This window comes from Symphalangus syndactylus, chromosome 5, assembly GCF_028878055.3.
Source record: "Symphalangus syndactylus isolate Jambi chromosome 5, NHGRI_mSymSyn1-v2.1_pri, whole genome shotgun sequence".
NCBI lineage: Eukaryota > Metazoa > Chordata > Mammalia > Primates > Hylobatidae > Symphalangus > Symphalangus syndactylus.
Genome location: NC_072427.2, coordinates 65,256,180 through 65,281,812, shown reverse-complemented (window position 1 = coordinate 65,281,812; position 25,633 = coordinate 65,256,180). Strand labels below are relative to the sequence as shown.

The following is a 25,633-nucleotide window of genomic DNA, read 5'->3' as shown; positions in this document are numbered from 1 at the left end:
ACAACTGGGTCCTCTGACAGCCAGGTTGGATATGAAGGAAGACAGGCTCTTTAAAGAATAGAATGTGGCCTCTAGGAGGCTGTTTATTAGGAAGAGAAGATTGTGGTTTAGGCCTCATTCCAGGTCAGCTGGGCAATTCTCTCAGGCTTGCCATCTTGTGTCCTGTTTTCTTCTACTTCCTCAGTGATGTGGACCAGGGGGTGGGTGCCCTGGGCCATGGCCAGGGGGAGGCCCGCAGGGCCCTGGACCATGGCCAGGAGGTGGCCCACCGGGCCCTGGGCCATGGCCTGGGGGTGGCCCGCAGGGCCCTGGACCATGGCCAGGAGGTGGCCCACCGGGCCCTGGGCCGTGGCCAGGGGGTGGCCCGCAGTGACCTGGAGGATGGCCATGCTCCCCACAGTGGCAGTGCCCCTGTGGAAAGTCAAATGAACAATGTCAGAGTCAGAGGTCAGGGCTAAGTTTACCTGAGATCAACTCTCCCTCACTCCACTTCCCTGGGGGACTCAGGATTTCTAGGCAAGTAAGGAGTTGCGGTGGAGGGCTGGGGGCATGGGTAGCATGTCCCGTGCCTTTTGTCTTGGTGAGGCCAGAACACTGAGCAGATAAAAGGCGAGCAACCTAGATTTATTGGTTTCTATTCTTTGAGCCAATATATGACTCCCACTCCCTGGACCTCGATTTATTTTATTTGCAACTAAGAAGCAGAATTATTTCATCTTCTCCTTTCTCTCACCCAGGAACCCTAGCAGAGTGATTAGAGGCTTTGCCATGCTAGGAACTGCAGGCTTATTGTACTTAGGAGCAAGGATGAGGCTGGAGGAGGCTACAGAAGAGCTCTTTGAAGGCCAGGGGCAGGGGGAGACAGGAGGCTGGGTCAGGGGAGATGAAAGAGCTGAGGAGGGGAAGAAGGAAGACAGTTGGAGGATGAGAAGACAGGGAGGGTAGGAGGTGGCAAGGTGAGGATGTATGTATTCTTTTTATAGGTTGTGTGTGTGTACAGGGTGTGTGCCGTATTTATATAAAATAGCTATGTTTGTGTACATGTGCATGGGTGGGTTCATATTCAAGGTTGCTATGTACACAGATACGTGCATGGAGTGCATGTGTGTACATGAGTATGTGTGAGCTCATAGCTGTTCCTGAGCGGATGCCAGACCCAAGAAATCAGGAAGAATAGAAAGTAAAGTCAAAGCTTTTCTACCTGAGCCAGAAGAGGCCTGGAAAAAGTATGGTTTAACCTTCCATCTTGGCTGGAATCATTCCTGAAGCCCCAAGGCCAGAGGAGTTTTTTTTTTTTTTTTTTTTTTCTGCCTCTTGCCACAAGCCCAGGGGGCAGGCAAGAGACACCACCTTGCTTCTGTGGTAGGGGACTGGGGGTCTGGGGTCCTGTGGAGCAGGGTGGGGCTGTGCTCCCACTGTCCGGGCTGGATAACTCCCCAGTCTCCTTCTGCCTCCTAGGGCTTGATTAGGGCCTGGTACCAGTGGGGAAGAGGCAGGCTCCAGGGCTGGGCGCTTTCCTGTCACCATGGTAGAGCAGCCCTTGCCCCATCCAGGCTCAGTGATGCCTGGAAACAGCCACTTCCCACCCCACCTGCCTCTCCGCTTATGGCTCTTTTGTTTGGGGGTTGGCACACAGACCCAGTCCTAGGAACTGAGTCTGCTGGTGGTAGCCAGTGGGTGAGAAGAGGTGGAGGAGAGGCAGTCTCCTTTCTCTGGCAGGAGTAGGTCCTAGGGGCCCCATAGTGTGGTTGGAGTTTGGGAGCAAGCCAGCTATCAGGCGAGGCTGTAGGGGTAGCCAGGAAAGCAGAAAAGCAAAGAACAGGCGGGGAAGCAGCAGGAGAGAGGATGGGCTGCTAGGGCGGGGAGGGGATGTGAGGAAAGGAGAGAGACAGATGGGAAAACAGAGGAGAGAATGCCAAGAAGAAGGCTGCAGCCAGCAGGGGGTGGAGGAGTGCAGCGCTGCCCACTCCCCCCACCCCCCCCCACCCCCCCCCGGGGCTGCTGCCTGAGCCTGCTCCCTTCTTTTCATTTGGGGGAAGTGGTGGCTGCTCCCTGAGGGTCTAGGAAGGAGGCTGGGGGTCTGGAGGACATGACAGTGGGAGGAAAAAGGGGAAAACATTGGGGGAACTTTCTTACCTTCGGACCTGTGGGAAAGGAAGGGAAAAAAAGAAGCAGCTTTGGTCATTTGGTTCTGCAGTAAAAAAAATCTGTCTTCTCCCTGGCACTAAGGATTTTGTGCCCACACCGCTACCCCAACAGGGCCTCTCAGACGTGGTCACTTGCCTGACAATCATTCCTTCATTCATTCTCTCAGCAAAGATACATATTGGAAGTCAATATAAGGTTCAGCGTGTGCTCAAGGGCTGGCTGAGTCCTCCTGGGTGGAGTGGCGCCAGTTAGGAGGTATGGGTTCTTGTCTCAACTCTGTCAGCCTGGAGGTGCTCCATGGTGGCCAACCCTGTCGTTCACCTGATTCTTGCTTCTACCTCCAGGCCAGCAGCCCTGCCAACCTCCCCATCTGTCCTCTGCCCCTGTCACGCCCCACGTATCTCGGCCCAATCTCTGCTCAGCCTCTCAGAGCTGTTTGTTGTCTCCTGTTTATGACCTTCTGTTCTCAGCTCTTGGCCTTTGCTCATGCCTCCTGCCACTTGGAAATCTCCCGGACGCAGCTGCGTGTTGCCCTCATGCAGGAAATCCACATGGGGGCCATCCAGGCTGCCCAGCTGTGGGTCCACTGGGCTCCTGCAGCACCCACCTGAGTGGTCCTGCGTGTTCTGAAGTGCCCGATTGGTGGGAATCACCTGCTACTTCTTAAAGGCTAGGACAGTCTTTTGTTCATTTCGAGGGAAGCCAATGGCACAGCTCCCAAGAGCTGGATTCTGGATTCCGACCCAGCCGCACCTCTATGGCCTTTCCCTGAGCATAACCCCTAGCTCCCCTGGGCCTCGAGTGTGCAGTGGGAGAAGCACCTACCCTTAGAATCACCTAAGAACATGAGTAAGCATGCTTCTTAAGCTGCAACGTGTTCTACAGAATATAAGGGCTTGTCTTCATTGTGGACCCCTACCACCGCCTTCATACAAACACACACGCACATACATTTTTGGCATGCACTAGTTATGGCTGACTGATAGTCGCTGCCTTTACCGCTCTCCTGCTCTCCCCCTTCTTCCAATTCCCAGCCTCCCAGCCACAGTGCTTACCTGGATGCATCTTTTTGGAGTAAGAGCAGGGAATGACACAAGGAATACCTGTGTTCAAACGGTAACTTTTAATTTACTGTAATCTGAATTGCAGTCTTTCCTTTCTCCCTCCCAGGGATGCACATACACACACACACACACACACACCACACGCACGCGCGTGCACCCTTCAAAGGATGAAAAGGAAAAAACTGCTCCCTCTGGCTTAGCTTGGCCCCAATATAGAGCTGGCACTGTAGGTGCCAGGCATGGGGGTTAAATGGACACAGCGGGTTCACCTACATGGTGGGTAGATGGAGACACAACAGCACCATGTACCAGCCCCTACACCCCATACTCTTACACTTGCCCCCCTAGACTCACAATTGTGTGTTAATCTGATTCCGCTTGGGGAGATTTCAATATCCATTCATTTGCTAATTGTTCATGTTGTGTGCCTGCCCTGTGCCAGGTCATGGTACGCCTGTCCCTACAGACTCTTGTCTTGTGTAAACATCTGGCATGGCGTGGGAGCAGGAAGCTTGGAGCGATCAGTGTGCCTAGAGCAGGGAAGGGGAGGATGGTTTGCTAGGAAAGGAATGGGGTTGGTGGCCCCTGAGGGCACAAGTGAATGGATTTTTGCCCTGGGGCACAAGTGAATGGAAAGCCTTCCATGGGGTCCTAGCTGCTTGTACCTGTCTCCTCCCACCAGGATTGGAAGGGGGTGGGAGCTTGGAGTCTGAGCCAACTTGTCATTCACCAACAAGCCGTGCTGTCATGAGATGGAGCTGCTGAGGTAACCTGGTGCCAAGGCTGGCCATGTCTTGCTTGGGGCTGGCAAGTCACAAGGGACAACCCCAGAAATGGGCCCAGTGAACATACAGTACATTCATTTTTTTTCAGCCCTCAGATGGGAGTGTAGTGTGTGACGTCAGGAGCAAATACTTGACATCAGGGCTTTCTGGTACTTACAAGTTTGCTGAGCATACAAAAACAGTGCCCCCAATACAACAACCCTAGCCTCTTGCAAGACATGGCCCCCTGAACCTCTTTTTTTCTAGGGAGCCTTAGTGCCTCTTTAAAAGTTTTTTTGAGACAGTCTCGCTTTGTCATCCAGGCTGGAGTGCAGTGGCATAATCACAGCTCACTGCAGCCTCGACCTCCGCGGTTCAAGCAATCCTCCCACCTTAGCCTCCAGAGTAGCTGGGATTATAGGTATGTGCCACCACACCCAGCTAATTTAAAAAATTTTTTTTGGCTGGGCACGGCGGCTCATGCCTGTAATCCCAGCACTCTGGGTGGCCTAGGTGGGTGGATCATTTGTGGTCAGGAGTTCGAGACCAGCCTGTCCAATATGGTGAAACCTTGTCTCTACTAAAAATACAAAAATTATCTGGGCATCGTGGCGGGAACCTGTAGTCCCAGCTACTCGGGAGGCTGAGACAGAAGAATCGTTTGAACCCGGGAGGCAGAGGCTGCAGTGAGCCGAGATCACAGCACTGCACCCCAGCCTGGGTGACAGAGTAAGACTCTGTCTCAAAAAAAAAAAATTGTTTTGTAGAGACAAGGTCTCACTATGTTGCCTAGGGTCAAGTGATCCTCTCACCTTAGCCTCCTAAAGTGCTGGATTACAGGCATGAGCCACTGCACCCGGCCTCCTGCACCTCTTGAGCTACCCATTTTCATTGGCCTCTACTTGTACTCAAAATGTTCAGCTGAGGTCAGCCTGTGAACTATACCCATGGTCCTTCCTGCTCCCTCATCCTTTCCCTTAGTGAGTGATGAGGCTGGAAGAGACCCATGGGGCTTTGCGGGGAGGAGAGGTAAAGAAAACCTCAGGGCCCGTCAGGATCTGGGTAAGATGAAAGAGAAAAGACAGTCCTCAGAATATATCTCCCCAATTCAGGCCCAGGTGTTTGAGGGACAGGAGTTGGCAGCTCTGGAAGGGACCTCATACAATTTCTTCCACTCTCAGCTAAGCCCTGCTGCCTGGCATGGCAAAGGCTGTAAATCAATCATAACTGAAGAAGACAGTGGAAGTGCAGGGGCCCAGCCTAGGAGTGGGGACAGGGCAAATGGACAGACACACACCCCCACGCAGAGACATGGAAGCACAGATACCAATTCAATGCACATACACACCCAGAGAGACCCTGACCACACGGACACACAACATACCCCACAGAGACCCTACTGTCCCCAGTCAACAGCAAGCAGAGCCAGGTCCCTACCTGAGAGTGCAGAGCAGGGGCAGGAAGTCTGGGGCACTGTCTCTCCTCAGGTGTATTTGTACAGGTCAGGGAGGGGCTGGGATTGAACAGGTGCACTGGGAGGGCCAGATGCAGAAGGCTCGAGGGAATGAAGAGGGATGGGCTAATCCTCATCTGGGCAAAGGACAGTTGAAAGCAGGGTGTGTGTGTGTGTGTGTGTGTGTGTGATGGGGAGGCTGGGGAACAAGAGGGATGGGCTAATCCTCATCTGGGCAAAGGACAGTTGAAAGCAGGGTGTGTGTGTGTGTGTCTGTGTGTGTGAGATGGGGAGGCTGGGGAACAAGCCGTCACCAGATTGGTGTGGTAATGAGATGCCGCAGAATCCAGGCAGAAGTCCCCAATGCTGGCAAGGCTGTTTACACCAGGGACTGGCTCTGAACATTTGTAGAGTTCCTACTGAATGCCAGGCCAGGCATGCGGTGCTTCACACACATTAGTAACCCAATGAGTCCTAGAAGATGGATAGGATGATTACCTTCTTTCAGCAAGTGGAGGAATAAATAGTGACCGTAGTGGAGGACCTGGTGGAATCTTTGCCCTGGGCGCCAAGCCCCAGGCATGAATTGTCAGATGTGCTGCCCAGCCCAGGGAGCTAGCCTGAGAATGGAAATTAGACACAGAAAAGGGAACTTTTGGGATGGATCTAGGCAGGCGGGGAAGGAGCCCAGGCTGCCAGCTTGCTCTGCACTCCGAAAGCCCCTTGTGGTCCGGTCCCCACTGACCCCTGTGGCCTCTGATGCCTGCCACAACCTCTTGCTTGGTGTGCTGTAGCCATGGTGGCCTTCCTTAGTCCCCAGTGCCCTTGCTCAGCTCTCCTGTCTCCCTGGATCCTTGCTCCTGATGTCTCTTGATCCCAGTGGGGACTCTGTGCTCCTCAGAGGCAGGGGCTGTGGTGGCTTCCTTCCCTCTTTCCCTCCTTCTCCTCCTCTCTCTCTCTTTCTCTCTTTCTTTTTTTTGAGATGGAGTCTTGCTCTGTTGCCCAGGCTGGAGTGCAGTGGCACAATCTCGGCTCACTGCAAGCTCCGCCTCCCGGGTTCACGCCATTCTCCTGCCTCAGCCTCTCCTAATAGCTGGGACTACAGGTGCCCGCCACCACGCCCGGCTAATTTTTTGTATTTTTAGTAGAGACGGGGTTTCACCATGGTCTCGATCTCCTGACCTCGTGATCCGCCCGGCCTCCCAAGTGCTGGGATTACAAGCGTGAGCCACCGCGCCCAGCCATCTTTCTTTTCTTTCTGAGACGGAGTCTCGCTGTGTCACCCAGGCTGGAGTGCAGTCGCACAATCTCAGCTCACTGCAACCTCTGCATCCTGGGTTCAAGTGATTCTCCTGCCTCAGCCCTCCGAGGAGCTGGAATTACAGGTGCCCGCCACCACTCCTGGCTGACTTTTATATTTTTAGTAGAGACAGGGTTTCACCATGTTAGCCAAGCTAGTCTCAAACTCCTGACCTCAGGTGATCCACCCACCTCGACCTCCCAAAGTGTTGGGATTACAGGCATGAGCCACCACGCCCGGCCTGTGGTGGCTTTCTTAGTCACCTTTATATCCCCTCAATTAGAGCAGTAATGTAACCACCATCAGGATACAATTTGGAAAATGGAGAGGAGGAAAAGAGTGATCCTTCTTTATCTCCACGGTGGGCAGGAAAGTGTTTGTGTGCCAGGTTCTCTTACAGTATTAGTTATCTCATCGGCTCTTGGAGGTAATGGTTATGATCTTCCCCTCTTTGATAGATTAAAACATTGCAGGGTTCAGAGACATTAAGAAATCTGCTTGAGGTCGCCCATCAAGTGTGTAGTTAGTCCCAACTGGGGACTATTTGAGTCTAGAGCCCGGGCCACTTCTTCACCTTAGGTAATCTCTCCTTTTAGAAATGCTGTTCTGAAAAATTCCAGCCTGCTTTGCTAACATTGTTGGTCAAAGGACTTTGGTTTATGACTAGGTGGGAGGTTATTAGTCCCTTCTGTACACATTTGCTGTGGGTCTATGGGGAACCAGGACAGGGCAGGCTACTGGGGAGGGGCAGAAGTCCCTACTGGGGAGGTTTACAAAGGTGTGGTGCCTGCCAGGCTCCGGCCCACACTGTGAATGTTACCAACTGTGTCCACAGCTCAGTGTGCTCACCGCCCTCACCAGCCCTCTAAGCCCTACTCTGCTTCCTTTTACCCTTCAGGGATCTTGACACCGCAACCTCTCTACCTCTGTCCTCAGCCTTTGGCAGGAAGCTGAAAGAGAGGCCTGTGGCTTCATAGACCCCTGGGAGGAAAGCAGGGGCTGAGAGGAATGCATGGGGGCCCAGTGCTCTGGGTTCCAGGCTTGAGGCCTAAGTTCTCCATCTCAGGAATCAGGGTCTGAGCTCCAGTGGGTGCCAATCACAGAACCCACTACAGCAGCAGGCGGGCAGGGTAGTGAGGCCTTGGTTAGGCCCTGCCTTGATGGGGTGGACTGGGAAGACAGGGCGGCCTCTGAAGCCCGAGTGGGCCCAGAGACCTGTGGGAAGTGAGGAGGGCACCCACAGTGTGGTGGCACATGGGAGACGATCTGTAGCAGGGTGTATGCGTTCATGGACTTTTCTCCTACCTAGTCCTGAGATTTTGAGGGCAAGCAGGGCCTTCTCTGTGTGTGTGGCCCTGCTACATCTCAGCAGGCACTGGCCTTACAGATGATAACTGCTCACCAAGTGCTTGGGCATATTGCCTGGCTGAGAGTCGTGGCACTTCCCTGCTAGAAAGCCACAGAATGGAGAAGGGAGCTCTGTGGAGCAGGAGGAGATACTTCTGGGGTGAGGGGCTAGGATCTGGAAGAGGAGACAGGAGATCAGGGAGGGAGGCTGAAGGGTGTCTCCTGGGGCAGTGGAGGCCATGAGGGGGCCCTGGGAGGTTGAGGACACAAAGTGAAGGCCCTCTCTGGAACCCCCAATGCCTGTCAGCAGAACCAGGAAGGTCTCCCTGCCTCCCGGGCTGCCCTGCAGGGTGGGGAGGGAGGCGGGACAGCCAGGCGCCACTTGGGTGGACAGGTTTTCCACAGTATGAGGCCAAAGGTACGTGCTGGAGAGAGTGCTGCAGGGATGGGCCACCAGCCACAGTGATTCAGAGGCAATTGGGGGGGCCCCGCCCTAGAGACTCTTGGGCAGGTCTCTGACCTTCATCTCCAAAGAGAAGCTAATAGCACCTGCCCTGGCTAATTCACAGGTTGCAGAGCTTGAAGAGATCCAATGGCATCATCTGTGTGAGGCTCTGGCAGTGTTAGACGTTGGAGTGCAGGGTGTTACTGTTATCAGTATGACTATCAGTGGTGACCTCTATGCCTCATCAGAGGCCCCCTTGCCCAGCCCTGCCTGCGGGACACTTCCCTCGCACCTTTGGCCTCTGGTCCCTCAGAGCATTCCACTGACAGGCCCCCAAGAGGCCCCCCTCCCTGCCTCAGCCTCCTGCAGCCCCCTCTTCCCCCAGGGTTCCGAGCATCCAGGTGTGCCTAGGACCGAGGCATGTTCCAGACTCAGGACTTTCACTGCTAAAACCGAGACAGTTCCAGGCAAATGGGGACAATTAGTCACCCTGCTGCCCACCAGCAGGTGTCCAGGCCCGGCATTTCAGCGCGCTCTCTCACGCTGGTTGCCTTTTACTGCCTAGCCACCGCTAGGCTGGGTGAAAGCCCCTGAGCCACACCACTTAATGCCACTCCAGAGGCCCATGCCCTCTCCTCAGTGGCCTGGGCTCTCATCCTTCCCTCAGTCTCCTAGTCACCCTTCTCTCCATGCCTCAAAGCCACACTGGACCTTTTCCCTGCCCCAGAGATGCCGCCTCAGACCCATGTGACAAGCCTAGAGAAGGGGTAGAGACTGTCTCACCCAGCCTTCCAGCCTCTGCTGCCCAGTGGGCACCCTTCCCAGAGACATCAGGCCAGGCCATTCCATGCCTGACTCTGTGAGCGCCCCCAGGCCTGAGCGCTTAATGCTCCCTCTCCACTGTGTCGCACCAGCCATGCCAAGGCTCTGAGTCCTCCTGAAGGCTCTCCCACTCACCTTTTCCCCGGACACCCCATACCCTGCCTGGCCCAGATTCCTCCCTCCGGTATCTGGACACAGCCTCCTAACTGCCCCCAACCCTACCCCTGCCCTATGCGACCCATCTAGACCACTCTGGCTTCAGCTTCCTAAACAGTGGGGTGGCCTCATCAGCAGCTGCTGTAAAACTTTCAGCCCCTCTGGATGACTTCACTTCCTCAGTCTACCTTCCAGTGCCTCCCCAGTCTGGTCTGTACCTTCCTAACCTAATGTCCTCTTGCAGGTAAAAGCCACCGCCACTACCCTGCCTCCTGCGATCCTGCTATCTCCCGTGCATTCATGGAATGCCCTCTCCCCCCATCCCCCTGCCTGAATCTTGCTCATCCCCTTGAAGCTCATCCCCTTCTGGAAAACTCCCTGGTGGGCCTGAGCCCTGTGCTGGCTGGGCCTCGGGCCAACGCAGCCTGGTGTTGGCAGGTGCCTCTGAGGTCTTTCCCTGCTGGTTCCTGCATCGCCTTGGCCAGGTGAAGCACACAGTAGGTGCTCTGTTCATGGCATGGTGTGGGCAAGTCCCAACAGGGCAGCATTCAGCCTCTGCTCGTGGACAGCTCTGGGCTGGGGGTCAAGGTGGGGCTTCTGGGAAAACACAATGAATTCCCTTTGCACCATGAAGATCCAGTGTTGGTGCATGGGAACAGAACACCAACAAATAAGGGAGACCTCAGGGGTTCAGGTCCACGCCAGCGTTCACTTCCTATTACTGGGTCTGACGCTGGAAGGTTCAGGATGCCCCAGCCCTGGATATGTCCTGGAGAGCAGAATGGAGGAGTGTGTCCTTGGTCCAGCTTTCCTTCTGCTTCCAATGCCTCAAAGGACTTCAGCCTGGGCCCCACCTTACTCTGGCATATGTGTTCTTTCTAAAGGTGTGGCCCAGACTTTGTCCCTGGCAGCTGGAGCCTGCCCAGGGCTGGTCCCTCCAGCCCCACCTCATGCAGTCTTGAGTTCTCCCCACCCAAGACCAGGCCTGGCCTGACCACACCTCAAGTCCTGGGAGCCAGGACAGGAGTTTTCTTGAGATAAGAATCACCATGGTGGGGCAGGGAGGGAGGATGGGTTTGCAGGAAGGGAATGCTGTGCTTCAAGCCACTCTCTGGCCCCTTTCCATCTGGAGGGTCTCCCTGCCTAGTAGCTGAGCTCTCATGCAGTCCAGCCTGGCTCACTCTCTTCCTCAATACCCACACACCCAGGGCTGGCTAGTGGCACCAGTGACCTCTAAGGGCTCGGCCCTCCACCAAGAAGAAGGGTTCCCGAGCACTGGGATGTGATCCTGGAACTGGGCCTGGGGGGATCCAGAGGCAGGTAAAGTGCAGGGACTGCTTCCAGAAGCACCAGTGCTGGCTGGAGAGAGATGGCAACCAGGGCCTGGGACTTCAGAGGGGACAAAGAGGGACAGGGAGGACTCCCTCGAGAGGGTGTGCTGGGCAGGAGACCTGAAGGGAGGTGGCTGAGGGAATGCCTCAGGATCTGCCCCACCAGATCACAAATGGTCTCCATAACCCAGAAGTCTTAATGTGTTCAGGCCCCAGCAGGCTGGTAGGAGGCAGCCTTTGGGCCTCTCAAAGGGTGCTGGGGAGGTAGCATCCAGAAGGTGGCCATCAGGAAGTTACCCGAGGCAAGAAAACTGTTTTGAGCCTTACTCTGGGCATACTTTGTTCCAGATATGGATGGTTACCCATGTTATTTCATTTCCTCTCCAGATGATTCTGTGAAGCAAGTACACCTCATTTTATAGATGAGGGCCAGAGAGAGAAGGGACACAGCCAGTAAGGGGTGAAGTTCATTTGGAATCCACCCACCCCCCATCCCATCTTCTGACAAAGCTTAGGGGAAGGGCAGGGGCCGGCTTGCTTATGTTTCATTGATCCAGCTGCAGGGGCAGCATTCCGGAAACAGAATGAGGTCTGAGCTGTGCGGCCCTCGTGGGTGGAGCCTCTGCCAGGGCTGTGATCCCAGGGGCGCTGTGGCTCCGTGGCTCCGTGTATGGTTCGGAGGGTCTTTCGTCCCCTGCAGCCCCCTTCCCTCTTTCTCCTCAGTGAGAATCCCAACTTGCAGCCATCTCGTTCTCAGGGCTGGTCCCAAGTCTGTGCTCTGAGGACCACGAATAGGGTCCAGATACGTTCCCTTCTGGACCTCAGGGGTATCCCCTGAGCCAGCAGGTGGCCTGGGAGGGTAGGGGACCACAGGGAAGAGCCTGTGCCCGAGGTGCTGGGACACCCAGCCCAACCCCGGGTGGAGAGAGGGAGGGCACAGAGGGAAGGATCAGCAGAACGGCATTGGTGGGGCAGCCAGTGAAGGCACCCTGGGCAGGAGGCAGCGCCTGGGTGTGTGGCCTCAGCGGCATCACAGACAGGCTGTGCCACCTGGGCAGAGGGCGCCACCTCTTTGGGCTTCAGCTTCCTTATCAATAAAATAAGTCTTCTACAACTAGATGGCTTCTCTAGTCTGATGGAGTTGGGAGGTGGAGATTACAGGGACTTGGGGAGGCCCTGCGGAACAACAGAGAAAGGGAACCACCTCCCGCATCCAGAAACAGGCTGTTGTCGCTCTGCTGCCCCTTCGTGGCGACACAGAGAAACAGACACACTGTCTCACGGGGATGGCAAGCTGCTCCTTCTCCATCTCCCCTGCTTCCTGTGGGCTTCTCCCCAGGAAGGGGGGGCACTCTTAGGGTGCCTTTACCACCCACCAGCTCCCTCAGGGCTGCCTACATTCTAGGTGGACAGAAAGGCAGTCCCAGCCTATGCATAGGATACCCACAGCTATGCACAGGATGGCAAGCACAATTCACGCATGTCTTCATTCTGCAAGCGCTGATGGAGGTTCTTTAGTATGCAGGGGCACCGTGCCAGACACTGGGGATCCAGAGGCACTTGGCACATCATTCCTGCCCTCAGAGAGCCTCTGTCCAATGGAGAGCAGACAGGCCAACCACAGACTCTGGGGAAAGTGGGAGACTGTGGGGGCTGCTCAGAGGTGTGATATCTTGTGTGAATAACACTGGGAAACACACAGCCAGCAGCTGCTGGTACCCCCCCGTATGACTGTTGGTTTGTCTTGGGCACATACCCCTCCAGCCTGACGGACCAGAAGGCCTTTGCCCTAGGTGAGGGGAGTGTGTTCCTGCAGGCCCTTCCAGAAGAGCTGAGTGGCCATCCCATAGGCGATGAGCCTGTGCCCATGCCTTTACCCCCCTGCTACTCTCTTGCCCCCGCCTTGTCTGGGAATGGGGGAGGGGGGTACACAGACCTTGCCTTATCCCTGTAGCTTCCTTCCCCCATCTACACATCTCCTCCCCAGACCTGGTCCGGGCCTGAGTTCTGAAGAGGCTGGAGAGCATTAGGTCTCCCTCCCCAGCAGGTGCTTTGCGGGCCTCCCAGCTCCAACACAGTGTGGGGCAGGCGAAGGGAAGTTTGAGGCTTCTGGAGGCTTCTGAAGCCTCCTGAGGCTGGCGTGGAACTCAGTCCACTGTGTGGGGCAGGACGCGGAGCGGCTGGGAGAAAGAGAGAGAGAGAGAGAGTGTGTGTGTGTGTGTGTGTGTATGTGTGTGAGAGAGGCCCAGGGCACAGAGCCTGGGTGCGTCACGGTTGCTGGGAGAGTTTGACAAGTCTGACTCAGTGGGGACATCCGGCAGGAAAGGAAGGGAGAGCGCAGTGGCATTTGCAAGCAAGATGGGAACTCTGGGGTGGTGGAGATGGGGTGTGGGGCCAGGGGTGCTGTGCGAAGGCCTGGACAGGAAGAGGGGTTCTGGAGGGGTGGAGGTTGGACCTCTGGCTGCCTGGGTGGGTCTGGGAGGAGAAAGAAGGCAGCGGGGGTTTCTGCTCTGGAGACAGAGGGGACGAGTTGTGGCATTTGGGAAACTAGCCTGGTCAATCAGGGATGTGGGGAATGCAGGGGCTTCTGATTCTCACCTGAGGGCCTGGAGGTCAGGGCCTTGTAGCTGAGGAAACAGACTCCACGAATTCCTAGTCCAGAAAGACCACCCTCCTCTCAGCACCCCCACGCCTTGAGTCCCAGAGGCTCTAGGGTGGCACTGCCAGGCAGGCTGTCCCCCTGGGCAGGGAGACCAGCCTCAGCTGCGTGAGGAAGATATGGGGGAGGAGGTTTCCTGAGAAGGGCTGATTCCTTTGCCAGGTTCAGAGAGGCTGAAAAAGCCAGTCTTGGAGAGCAAGGCCAGGAAGGGCCCAGACTTAGGGCCTGAGGGAGGAAGGCTGTTGACCAGCTCTGAACTGTCATGGCAAGGGCCCTGGAGGAATGCCCGGCCCATCATACCAAAGGGCTAGAGACCCAAACAACAGAGCCTCTTGGAAGTGGCTGTGCTTTAAAACATAGTCATGTGTCTCCTAATGACAGGGCTATGTTCTGAGAAATATGTTGTTAGGTGGTTTTGTCATTGTATGAACACCACAGAGAGCACTTACACAAACCTAGATGGTACAGCCTACTACACACCCAGGCTATATGGTGTAGCTGTTGCTCCTAGGCTACAAACCTGTGCAGCAGGTTACTGTACTGCATACTGTAGGCAGCTGTAACACAGTGCTAAGTGTTTACATATCTAAACTTAGAAAAGATGTAGTAAAAATATGGTGTACAAGATTTAAAATGGCACACCTGTATAGGGCACTTACCATGAGTGAAGCCTGCAGGACTGGAGGTTGCTCTGGTGAGTCACCGAGTGAGTGATGAGTGAATCTGAAGGCCTAGGACATTACCGTCTGCTACTATAGATTTTATAAACACTGTACACTTAGGTTAGACTAAATTTATAAGAATGATTTTTTGGTCAGGCATGGTGGCTCATGCCTGTCATCCTAGTACTTTGGGAGGCCAAGGCAGGAGGATCACTTGAGCCTAGGTGTTCAAGACCAGCCTGTTCAACATAGCAAGACCCTCTCTCTACAAAATATTCAAAAACTACCTGGACATGGTGGCATGCGCCTGTTGTCCAGGCAGGGGGATCCCTTGAGCGCAGGAGGATGAGGCTGCAGTGAGCCATGATCATGTCACTGACCTCTGGCTTGGGTGACAGAGCGAGACCCTGTCTCAAAAAATGAAAAATTAAAAAATATATACTTTTATTTCCTCAGTAATAAATTAACCTTAGCTTACTGTAACTTTTTTACTTGATAAACTTTTTAATTTTAAAAAACTTTTTGACTCTCTTGGTAATAACACTTAGCTTAAAACACAAACACATTGTACAGCTGTACAAAAGTATTTTCTCTTCATATCCTTATTCTGTAAGTTTTTTCGCTATTTTGAAACTTTTTCATTTTTTTAACTTTTTAAAATAAACTTTTTCTTAAAATCTAACACACACACATTGGCCTAGGCCTACACAGAGTCAGGATCATTAACATCACTGTCTTCCATTCCACATCTTGTCCCACTGGAAGGTTTTCAGGGGCATTAACAGGCCTGCGGCTGTCATCTCCTATGATAACAATGCCTTCTTCTGGAATTCCTCCTGAAGGACCTGCCCGAGGCTGTTTTACGGTACACTTTTTTTTTTGTTGTAAGTAGAAGAAATACACTCTAAAATAATGATAAGAAAGTATACTATAGTAAATACATAAGCCAGTAACATAATTGTTAATTATCATGATCAGGTATTCTGTACTGTGCACGCTTGTATGTGTCATACTTTTGTACGACTGGCATGCCGTAGGTCTGTTTACAGAAGCGTCACCATAAGCACATAAGTAGTGCCCTGTGCTATCATGTTATAATGGCTACAATGTCACTAAGCCATAGGAATTTGTAGCTTCATTATAATCTTATGGGACCACCATCATATATGTGGTCCATTGTTGAGTGAAACATCATTATATGGTGCACGACTGCAGAGAAGACAATGTCCAACCTAAAAGAATGAATGACTAGTGTTGTCATTTTAGGGATGTGGTAGTACTTGGTAGTCTAGGGCAGGTGAGCTTCTTGATCCCTTTGAATTACTTAAACCAAGGCTGATGAGGAGAAGGAGCAGGAGAAGGCAGGTGCATTTGTGTGCTGTAGGCCTTTTTCTACTCATGGGAGGCACAGAGGCCTACGCTGGCTGCCCATCTTGTCTGCAGGCAGGCCCAGGCTGGGATCCTGCTGGGGCCCAGGCAGCCAGGCCTCCTGTGTGAGCTTGACCCACCAGGGAGAAGTCCCTACCAGTCTGTCTGGGGACGCTGGGGCGGGGCAGGGAGAGGTGCTAGGCAGGACCAGCCAGCTGCCAGTGCCCTGGTCCTCGCCCTCTGAAAGTGGAAGGGTGGGGGTGGCGGCCCGACGTTCCTGGCTGGGAGCCCAGAGGAGTCTTTTGTAATCACAACATGATCTCGTGTGCTGAGCAGCGAAGCCGGCAGGGAGAGGCCGGCAGAGGCCCGGCTCCAGTGGCTCCAGCTTTCCTCCCACTCTGGCTCCCCAGGGGCTGCTCTGGAATTCTCTCGGTGCCCGCCGTTGCCATGCACTCGGCTGTGAGTGGCAGTCTGCCTTTGGCAGGGGGCTTCTTGGGACTGGGAGGGGGCTGGGATACCAGGCAGCCACCCTCTGGGGCAGCTGGGGACAGCTGGGGCTGGGAGGAAGAGGGCTGTGACTAGATGGGTCACAACAGAGACCCTGTATCCAGACAGAGAGGAACCTGGAATCTTGATGCAGAGACATGGCTTGCCCAGGGTGACTCCCGGGCTGGGGCCGCCAGGGAAGCTGGCTCTCTCCACCCTGACTACCAGCAGCTTTCGGCCTGGAGAGGCTGGGCCCGTGGGAGCGGCTCTTTCCTCCAGGCTGGGCACAGGCCTGGGTGCGGGGTCCAGGGCCTGAGAGCCCAGGACGGAGCCAGGGCCTCTCCTTTTTCTCTGGTTGTGGATCTGGGAGCCAAACAGCTCCCCCCTCGACCTCCCGAATCCCCTGGCAGCTTCCCAGTCACGGCAGGTTCCGCTGCCAGAGCCATTTATAACTCCCATTCCAGGCTCTGCTCGGCAGTGAAGCTCCCTGGAGAGCTGGGGGAGGGGCAGCCCACTGCTGGGAGCTGTGGCTTGGGGTATGAGGCCCTGACCTGAGCCCCCCGAGGAGGCACGGACAGGCAGACAGGCCTAGCTGGAATGGGGGTTTGGGGCCTTCTTTGGGCCATTTCCCTGAGCAATCCCCTTCCTTCCTGGGTGACCTTAGCTGTGGGTCTGGGATCTGTTCCTTGGGTGGTAAAAATGTGAAAGCTGGGGACTGGTGAGAAGGGGACCTGGAAGTCAGGAGCTTGGGTTCCCTGCCTCTGCAGGGACCTCCCAGAGCCGAGTCCCCCATGAGCAGGCAGGAGAAGGACGCAGAGCTGGATCGGAGGATAGTTGCCCTGCGCAAGAAGAACCAGGCCTTGCTCCGCAGGTACCAGGTGAGTGGGCTGCCACAGGGCCGGGAGGACCCACTTGGCTGCCGCTCCCTGTGCCCCACACGTGGTGGTCTCTCCCTGCAGGCTCAGGAATGCGCCTCTGGGGCTGGGGCCAGGGGTAGGGTGAGCATGGTCCCTCTTAGAGGCTTGGTCAGGGTCCTGGGGATGTGTGATGTGGCACCTCTGCCCCCTGGTGTCCCACTGGTGTCTCTCTGTGTAGGCCTGTCAGCATCTATGTCTCTGTGCACCTGGGGGGCCATGGCGTGTGCTGACCCCCGGCCCTCCCACAGGAGATCCAGGAGGACCGTCGGCAGGCAGAGCAGGGGGGCATGGCTGTGACCACACCAGCACTCCTCCGGCCCGATGGCCTCACCGTTACCATCAGCCAGGTTCCCGGTGTAAGCCTCACCCTGGGAGACAGGGCTCGTAGCAAGGAGGTGGAGGCCCAGACCGTGTCGGGGGAAGACAGCTGCCTCTGTTCCCCTCTCCCACTAACTATTCTGGGGTGCACCTGCCAGCTTCCAACCTCCTGCAGTCGGACCACTGCTGTCCCCACCAAAGAGCCACAGCTAAAAGCCCCCCTACCCCCAGTAGAAGCCTTCTCATACCCTTTTCCAGTCCACAGCCCTGCGCCTATGCCACAAAGCACAGGCCACTCCTAAACCTCAAGCCCCAGGGGCCAAAACCCTGCAGGAAGTGGGGGACAGAGAAGTTGGGGCTGAATGCCAGGAGCAGTGTCTGAGGGACAGAGACCCATTGTCTGAGTGCTCTGGGTTTCCCAGCTCAGAGATGACGGGCCACTGTGGCATCTTGGGCCGCTGGGTGGCCCTGGGCCCTGGATAACCTCATGCCATTGGCATGTGAACACCCTGTGGGAGTCAGCTCTTCTATGGGGAATGCAGGGAGGGCTGGGGTTGGAACCCAGGCCTGGGGAACCACCGAGAGGACCCAGCACCCAGGTCCTGCCCAGCACTGCCCATGTGGCCTGAGGGTCTTCATTCTGCAGGAAAAGCGGGTGGTTAGCAGGAACTGGGCAAGGGGCACCTGTGGACCCGGAGTGACCAACAAGATGCTTGAGGATGAGGATGCTGAGGACCACGGGGGTACTTTCTGCTTAGGGGAGCTGGTGGAGCTAGCTGTGACCATGGAGAACAAAGCAGAGGTGAGCAGGGTGGGTGGGGAGTGCAGGAATCGGCGGGCAGCCTCTTCTTCCCTGGCTCTGCTGCACTGCCCATCTTCATCCCCCCCAGGCCAAACGGATTGTAAGTGAAAAGCCCACCAGAGCAAAGAACCAAGGCACAGAGGGGTCACCTGGAGGGCGTGTGACCCGGAGCCCCACCACGCAGGTGGCCATCAGCTCGGATTCTGCACGGAAGGTGCGTCTTCCAGAGGGGATGGGGACATGGATCTGAAGGTCCTCACTTGGGGGAGGCAGAGAAGCTGAGTCAGATATGTCCCTCATCTGCGGGGACGTGGCCGAGGGAGCACATGCAGGAGTTCCTGCTCCTCCTCCCTTTCTCTGGCCAGTCTCTACTTTGGGTGGGCCTTGAAGTGGGAGACAGTTTAAGCCAGAGATGTGATCCGGCCCCCTCCCCTATCTAGCCCTGCTGGTGGCACGGGAGTGGGGGAGGGGGCAGGAGGGTGGAGTTGACTGGCCAAGTGCCAGGTGTGACCTCTAGGTGGCAGCAGCCCCTAGTCCTTGCCCTTGCTCACAGCCTCCAGAGCCCCTCCCACTCCGGCCCGTCTGCATACCCCTGCAATACCCCTGTGGGTTGGTGCTACGGAGATCTCCCCATTTTACACATGAGGAAATGAGACACAGAGAGGTTAAATTACTTGCCTAAACACACAGCTAACAAGTGGATGGAAACCATTTCCATGGGAGAGCTGGAACAGATCTAATTTTTAGCTGGAGATGTGAAAACTTTGAGAGAGGAAGCACCTGGAGTCTCCAAACCCCATCCCAAGCCTCTTCCTGCTTCTCCCCCTCACTCTGAGTGTATTCTCCCTACAGGGTGCTTGGGAGCCCCGGAGCCGGCCGGTGGGGGAGCCCCCAGAGGCGGGCTGGGACTATGCCCACTGGAAGCAGGAGCGGGAGCAGATCGACCTAGCCCGCCTCGCCCGGCACAGAGACGCACAGGGTGACTGGCGCCGCCCGTGGGACCTGGACAAGGCCAAGCCCACGTGGGTGGCTGGGTTGGACAGGTTGCCTGTGGTGCGGGGTGGAGCTGGCTGCGGGCGCTGCTGGGAGGGCTGCAGGGACCCTCCTCGGGGTTGAGAGGACCTTGCTGGGCATTCTGGTCGAGCCCAGGGTTCAAGACTCTGCGTGCACACTGGGTCTCCCATCTTTCTTGGGCCCACCATCTCCCTGCTGCCTTCAATTCTGGGCCTGGGCTTTGGGAGGGGGGTGTCAGGGTGGGGCCCGCGGCAGCTTCTGTGCACCAGCAACCTGACTCCCTCTGTCTACACAGGCTACAAGACTGCAGCCAGCTGAGGGGAGAAGGCCCGGCCAGGGCAGGCAGCAGAAGGGGTGAGCCCACACCTGCCTCATCCCTCCCCTCCTTGGCTTTGTTCATCTTTCACCCCCTTGTCCTTTCTTTTCTCTGTCTCTTAGTCTCTTACTTATTTTCAGAGCTGAAAGGAAGCATTGGAGAACATCTTCCTTCCTCTCCCTCACTATCAGAGGAGGGCACCAAGACCTCCCATCCTCCCCTCTGAGCCCACAGCTCTTGTCCAGGTTCTGAGCAGAAGGCCCCAGAAGGAGGCTCAGTGGAAGCCTGCCCGGGGTCTCTTCGAGGTGCTGGTCCCTAATGGGTGAAAGTCCTGGTGGTCCTTCCCCAGACCTATTGTAGAAACAGCTCTGTGGAGTTCTGGTCCCCTTGTTTTACATATAAAGAAGCTGTGGCCTGAGAGCTGGGGCCAGACACCTAGACACAGAGCGGCAAAGCTAGCACAGGACCCGATTCTCCTGACCCCCAGGCAAGGGTGCTTTTGGGGAGGCAAAACCCACGACTGGCCCCGAGGACTGACAGCTCCCTGAGGCTGGAAGAACTGGTGTTCCTGTTTTGGATCCTTTGTCACCCCACCTTTCCCCACTTCTTTTGTCCCCCGCAGGTCCCAGGAGCCACCGGAAACTACAGCCCCCACCATTGCTCCCTGATGGAAAAGGTGAGTTGGGGAGGAGGAGGGGCCGGGTCTCGTCAGCTAAAGATGGAGCCGGCTGCTATGGGCCTCTTCTCTCCTTGGCCGACCATCTCTTGCAGGTCGGGGCGGGCAAGCCAGCAGACCCTCGGTGGCACCAGCCACAGGCAGCAAAGCCCGGGGCAAGGAGAGGCTGACTGGCAGGGCCAGAAGGTAACAGGTGGCAGGGGACAAAATCAAGACGGGCATCTGGGTGTCCCAATTTCCTGGACCAGTACAGGCCCAGGTGCCAGCTCCGTCCCTGGGGCCCCTGCCTCCTGGCTGACTGCTGCCTGGCGACAGGTTAATGAGATGCTGGGAGAGGCCATTAGCAGAGGCTGCAGCGAGAGCCTGGTGCCTGGGGAGGCTGGTGGTAATTACAGCAGCTCCCTTCCCCTGGGAAGTGAGGTATGCCTTTCCCAGGCATTGCAGGCAGGGACATGCCTGAAGTCCCCACAGAACTCAAGGTGCTGCAAATTTGGCCATAAACAGCAGCTGGAGACCCAGGATGGGCCCAGAGTGCGTGGCATTCAGAGGAAATAGTTGGATTTAGGGAACAAGGTCAGGCTTGGGAGGGGGAAGCATCCTGGAGCCACATTCTGGCTCTGATCCCAGTCTGAGACCCTTGGGCTTTGGCTTCTGCCAGGGGTTTCTTTGGCAAGGAGATGGAGGCCCAGAGGAGGTGGAGGCCCCTCCTCTCTGGTCCTGCCATGGCTGCTCCTCTCTGCTGAGGGCTGTGGGGCTCTAGGGAGAGTCTGGATCACCCCTGGGATTTCTCCACTGCTCAATGTGAGGCCTAAACCATGGGGTCCCAGCTCAGCCTTCCTCACTGGCTCTCAACTCCACCCCACCCCTCTATTCAGGCAGGGGGACATGGCTCTGGAGTGAAGTGGGGTGGGGCGTGCCATGAGCTGTGTTTCTACAGGTGGGATATGAAGGAAGACAAGGAGGAGCTGGAAAGTCAGGAGGTAGGTACTTGGGTATAGGATGGGGCAGGCTGGGGACGCGAGCCCTGGATTCATCAGCCACCGGGGCTGTTCTCTTGTTTCAGGGAAGCCAAAGCACCAGAGAGACTCCCAGTGAGGAGGAGCAAGCACAGAAGCAGAGCGGGATGGAGCAGGGCCAACTGGGGAGCACCCCTGCAGCCAGCCCAGCCCTGGCATCCCCAGAGGGGCCAAAGGGGGAGTCAGCAGCTTCCACAGCCAGCTCAGTCCCCTGCTCTCCACAGGAGCCTGACTTGGCTCCTCTTGACCTCTCCCTAGGAGGGGCTGGCATCCCTGGGCCTAGGGAGAGCACGTGTGTGCTCAGTTTGAGGCCTGGGGCCCAGGAGAGCCCTGTGTCTTGGCCAGAGGGCTCTGAGCAGCAGCCCCTGGGGTGGAACGATCACCAGGCTGAGCTGGAAGTCCAGACTTGCCCTGAGCCACAGAGAGGAGCAGGGCTCCCAGAGCCCAGAGAAGACAGGTCTGGCAAGGCTGGGGCCCAGCAGGGCCTGGTCCCGAGAAGCCGGCCCCCGAGAGGAGGCAGCCAAAGGTCGAGAGGCACAGCAGGTGTGAGGCGCAGGACAGGGCGCCCCGGCCCAGCAGGAAGATGCTGAACACAGCTCCTGGGAGCTGGGGAGTCCCGGGGGAGAGGAAAAGGGAATCACTCCGTTAAGGGCCCTCGCTTGATGGCCATGTGGTTGCTGGTGGCTTGCACCATTGTCACTGAGCAGTGTGGCAAACTCTCCAGCACGGCGACCTTGTGAGGGCAAGGAGTGGCCTCCCTGCACCTCACACGCTCATCTCTGTGCACATGTGTGTTTTTACACACGGGCACAGCCCTTGGTGTATTCCTGTACTGGTATCTGGCATCTGAGGCTGGTGCACCCTGACCTGGGCCTACCGCTGCCCAGGCCACAAGCCTCCTCCACTATGACGAGAGAACAAGGCTTGGTGGCACCCAGCACCTGGCTCTCCTGGCTCCCCGTCAACCCCCCAGGGTCTGGCCTCCCTCTCCAGCTGCAGGCTTTCACCTCTTGGCTGGGCTGGATTCCCCCAGTCCCAGATTCCCAGGATGCCCAACCAGGGGAATCCCAGTAACCACATGCCAGCCTCCTGCTTCTCCTGAGTGATGGCTGAGGCCTGGAGGAGGGGAGGCCACACAGCTGGCAGGGTCTGGCCTGGGCAAAGAAGAGTAGAGCTCACATCTTCTCGGTGAAAAGGAGGATCTCTGGAAAGTCCTCCTCTCTGAAATGGGTTGGGATGGGGAGGGACAACCTCCTCTTCCCACAGCAGGATGGGAGAGCTTACTCCCAGGCCCCCACACCCAGGTCAGACATCACGTGCACCCTGAATGTAGGCAAGGGCCTGGCCCTGCAGCCCAGGGTCATTTCCTGCTCTTTCCACTTCCTCTTTCCCCCCTGTCCTGCACTAGCACCAGGGCCAGGCCAAGGCAAGAATCAGACAGGGACTCCACAGACAGAGAAACAACTTCCAGCTAAGTATGACATCAGGACTTGTCTTTCCTACTAAGCCTCCATCCCCGCCCCTCCCCTGAGGCCCACGTCTGCTGAATTATCCGGACTCTGCACAAGCTGTGGCTTCCTCTCAGTTCAACAAACATTTCCTGAGCACCCACTACCAGTAATCTAGCCGGTAGGCGACGGAGACTGCCAGCAGGAGGGAGGGAAGAAAGCCAGTCATCCGGCAGATCTGGGCTGTTCTGGGCGGGAGCTGTTCTGGGCCACAGGTGCCCTACAGGGCTGGGGGCAGGATGGCAGTAGGAGCTCCAGGGGACCCTCCCACCTCTGCCTGGCAGAAGCAGGTGCCCTTCTTTCTTGTTATGTGTGCCTTCTGCTCCTGAGCCCTAGTGTGGACCTCACCGCATGGTCCCCTCTGCCCCCTCCTTCTGGTCCTGCCATGGCTGCTGCACTCTGCTGAAGGCTGTGGGGCTCTAGGGAGAGTCTGGATCACCCTGGGATTTCTCCACTGCCCAATGTGAGGCCTAAACTGTGGGGTCCCAGCTCAGCCTTCCTCACTGGCTCTCAACTCCACCCCACCCCTCTATTCAGGAAGGTGAAGGGTGTCTCTTTAGCAGACCAGACTGTTTTGAGAAGTGTCTCTCATACTTTAACTGAAGAGTCATGCAGATTCTAATGGTCTGGGGAGGGCCTGAGAGTTCGTCTTTTTTTTTTTTTTTTTTTTTTTTTTAAGTTAGGGTCTTGCTGTATCACCTACGCTGGAGTACAGTGGCGCAATCATGGCTCACTGCAGCCTCGAACCCTCCAGGGTCAGGTGATCCTCTCACCTCAGCCTCCTGAGTAGCTGGGACTACAGGCGTGCCACCACGCCTGGCTAATTTTTGTGTTTTTTGTAGAGGCAGGGTTTCACCATGTTGCCCAGGCTGGTCTCCAACTCCTGGGCTCAAGCGATGTGCTCGCCTTGGCCTCCTAAATTGCTGGGATTACAGGCGTGAGCCACCACACCTGGCCGAGAATTCGTACTTCTAAGAGGCTTCAGGTGAAGCCCATGCTGGTTCCCGGACCATGCTTTTGAGTAGTTAAGGGTTTGGACTAGAATATATGAAGGGCTGGGGGTGAAGACAGACTCTAAAGTTTGGTGGCTGGCTGTGTAGGGGATGGGAGAGTGCTACCCCTGTCAGGTGGTGGGGGCTCCTTGGCTGCAGAGTTGGGTGGGAGACTTGGGGAAGATGCTGTGGAAGGCAGTGAGTGGGTGGTGTCAACTTCTGGTAGTGCAGTGGGAGAGCTGGTCAGGGATGGGATGGAGTGAAGGGGGCAGAAGCATTTGGTGTGGGGTTGATCAGAGGAATTTTGGAAAGGCTTGGAAACATTCCTATGTATGTGAGACACGCCTATGCCAGGGCAAAGACTCCAAGCTCAAGTTTTTCTCTTGCCTTCTAGTCACAAGAACATGGCTTTGGAGTGTGACACTGGTCTAAGAATCCATGACTCCCAAAGGACGGGGCTAGGGGTAGAGGAGGTTCAGGCAAAGCCCTTGGATTTTGGAGACATCAGGCAGATGTCTCCAAAAATGATTGTGATCAAGAATCTGAATTATAAGATTCACAATCTGCTCCCCAACCCAGTGCTGCCAACTGTACAGCTGCGCCTCCACGAAGGGGCATACGCCAGGCTCATCTGGAGTATGAGGATGTAGACCCTGGAATGAGGATGTAGGAAGCAGGCAGAGCTCCGGTTCAGCCCTCATAACGGGACTGAAGCAGGAGAGAAGGCTGGGCAGAAGGGCTGTGGGGAAGTAGGGCTTGTCTCCATGGAGTAACATCCAGAAGGATGTCAGGAGGAGAGATGTCACGGGAGTTATACACGTTGGAGGGAACAGAGACTGGCACAGGACCTCTTCATTGCAGGAAGATGGTAGTGTAGGCAGGTAACATTGAGCTGTTTTCAAAAAAGGAGAGATCTTCAAGATAAGGAAGTGGTAGTTATGGTGGTAACCTCCGGCTATCAGTCCAGATGGTTGCCACCTCTCCTGCTCTAGGATGGAAACAGCAATGGAGCGGGAGGGAGGCACAATAAGACACCCCTCCACAGAACTTGGCATCATGGGAACCTGGTTCTACCTCTTCCTGGCTCCTTTGTTTAAAGGCCTGGCTGGGAGCCTTCCTTTTGGGTGCCTTTCTCTTTTCCAACCAACAGAAAAGACTGCTCCTTAAAGGTGGAGGGTCTTCATAAAACACAGCTGCCAGGAGCCCACGCACAGGGCTGGGGGCCCAGAAAAAGGAGGGCACACAGGAGGAGGGAGGAGCTGGTAGGGAGATGCTGGCTTTACCTAAGGTCTCGAAACAAGGAGGGCAGAATAGGCAGAGGCCTCTCTGTCCCAGGCCCATTTTTGACAGATGGCGGGACGGAAATGCAATAGACGAGCCTGCAAGAAAGACATGTGTTTTGATGACAGGCAGCGTGGCCGGGTGGAACAAGCACAGGCCTTGGAATCCAATGGACTGAATCAGAACCCTAGGCCTGCCATCTGTCAGCCGGGTGACCTGGGTCAATTTTAGCCTCTAAAAGCCTCAGTCTCCTTATCTGCAAAATGAGGCTTGTGATACCTGCTTTGAAGGGTTGCTGAGAAAATTAAAGATAAGGGTATCCAAAATAGTCTACGGCCATACCACCCTGAACGCGCCTAATCTCGTAAGCTAAGCAGGGTCTGGCCTGGTTAGTACCTGGACGGGGAGAGTATGGAAAATATACCTGCCCGCAGTTGGAGTTGGACTCTGTCTTAACAGTAGCCTGGCATACAGAAGGCACTCAGTAAATATTTGTTGAATAAATGAAGTAGCGATTTGGTGTGATCTCTGTCTACTTTGTTTTCTATCTTTTCCTTACCTTCTCTTCTAGCCTCATCTTTGCTGGGGGGGCGGGGGGTGGGGGCACTCAATGCACTTTCAGGGAAACAATAACGGTCTGTAAAGTTTATCCAGCCCACCAGGTGAGCTTCCTTCAGTCCCATGGGGGGGTCCAGTGGAGTCGCAGCCTCGGGCAGTGCCCCTGCTTTACCAAGGAGTGTTCTTTGACCTCCCCCACTGGCTCCATCACACTTACCCTCCTTCACCCT

General features: G+C 55.8%; 1 protein-coding gene across 2 annotated transcripts; it reads left to right on the top strand.

Annotated features, from left to right (window-relative positions):
• Nucleotides 1–406: 406 nt before the first annotated feature.
• CCDC9B (coiled-coil domain containing 9B) lies at nt 407–25,370 on the top strand. 2 transcript variants are annotated; one of them, XM_055278710.2, is made up of 11 exons: nt 407–956; nt 16,773–16,883; nt 17,171–17,278; nt 17,887–18,042; nt 18,131–18,256; nt 18,895–19,064; nt 19,352–19,410; nt 19,995–20,048; nt 20,144–20,234; nt 20,986–21,028; nt 21,112–25,370. In XM_055278710.2, exons 2-11 carry the CDS (start codon nt 16,797–16,799, stop codon nt 21,652–21,654), a joined length of 1,437 nt encoding a protein of 478 aa, XP_055134685.2. In that variant the 5' UTR covers nt 407–956; nt 16,773–16,796; the 3' UTR covers nt 21,655–25,370. The 2 variants fall into 2 exon arrangements, with proteins under 2 accessions (XP_055134685.2, XP_055134684.2); XM_055278709.2 differs by lacking the exon at nt 407–956 and adding an exon at nt 15,842–15,978.
• Nucleotides 25,371–25,633: the final 263 nt, after the last annotated feature.

Coding starts and splice junctions, on each gene's coding strand:
- CCDC9B (XM_055278709.2), top strand. Junction 18,043..18,130: donor CCATGGAGAACAAAGCAGAG/GTGAGCAGGGTG, acceptor CATCCCCCCCAG/GCCAAACGGATTGTAAGTGA. Junction 20,235..20,985: donor CTGACTGGCAGGGCCAGAAG/GTAACAGGTGGC, acceptor GTGTTTCTACAG/GTGGGATATGAAGGAAGACA.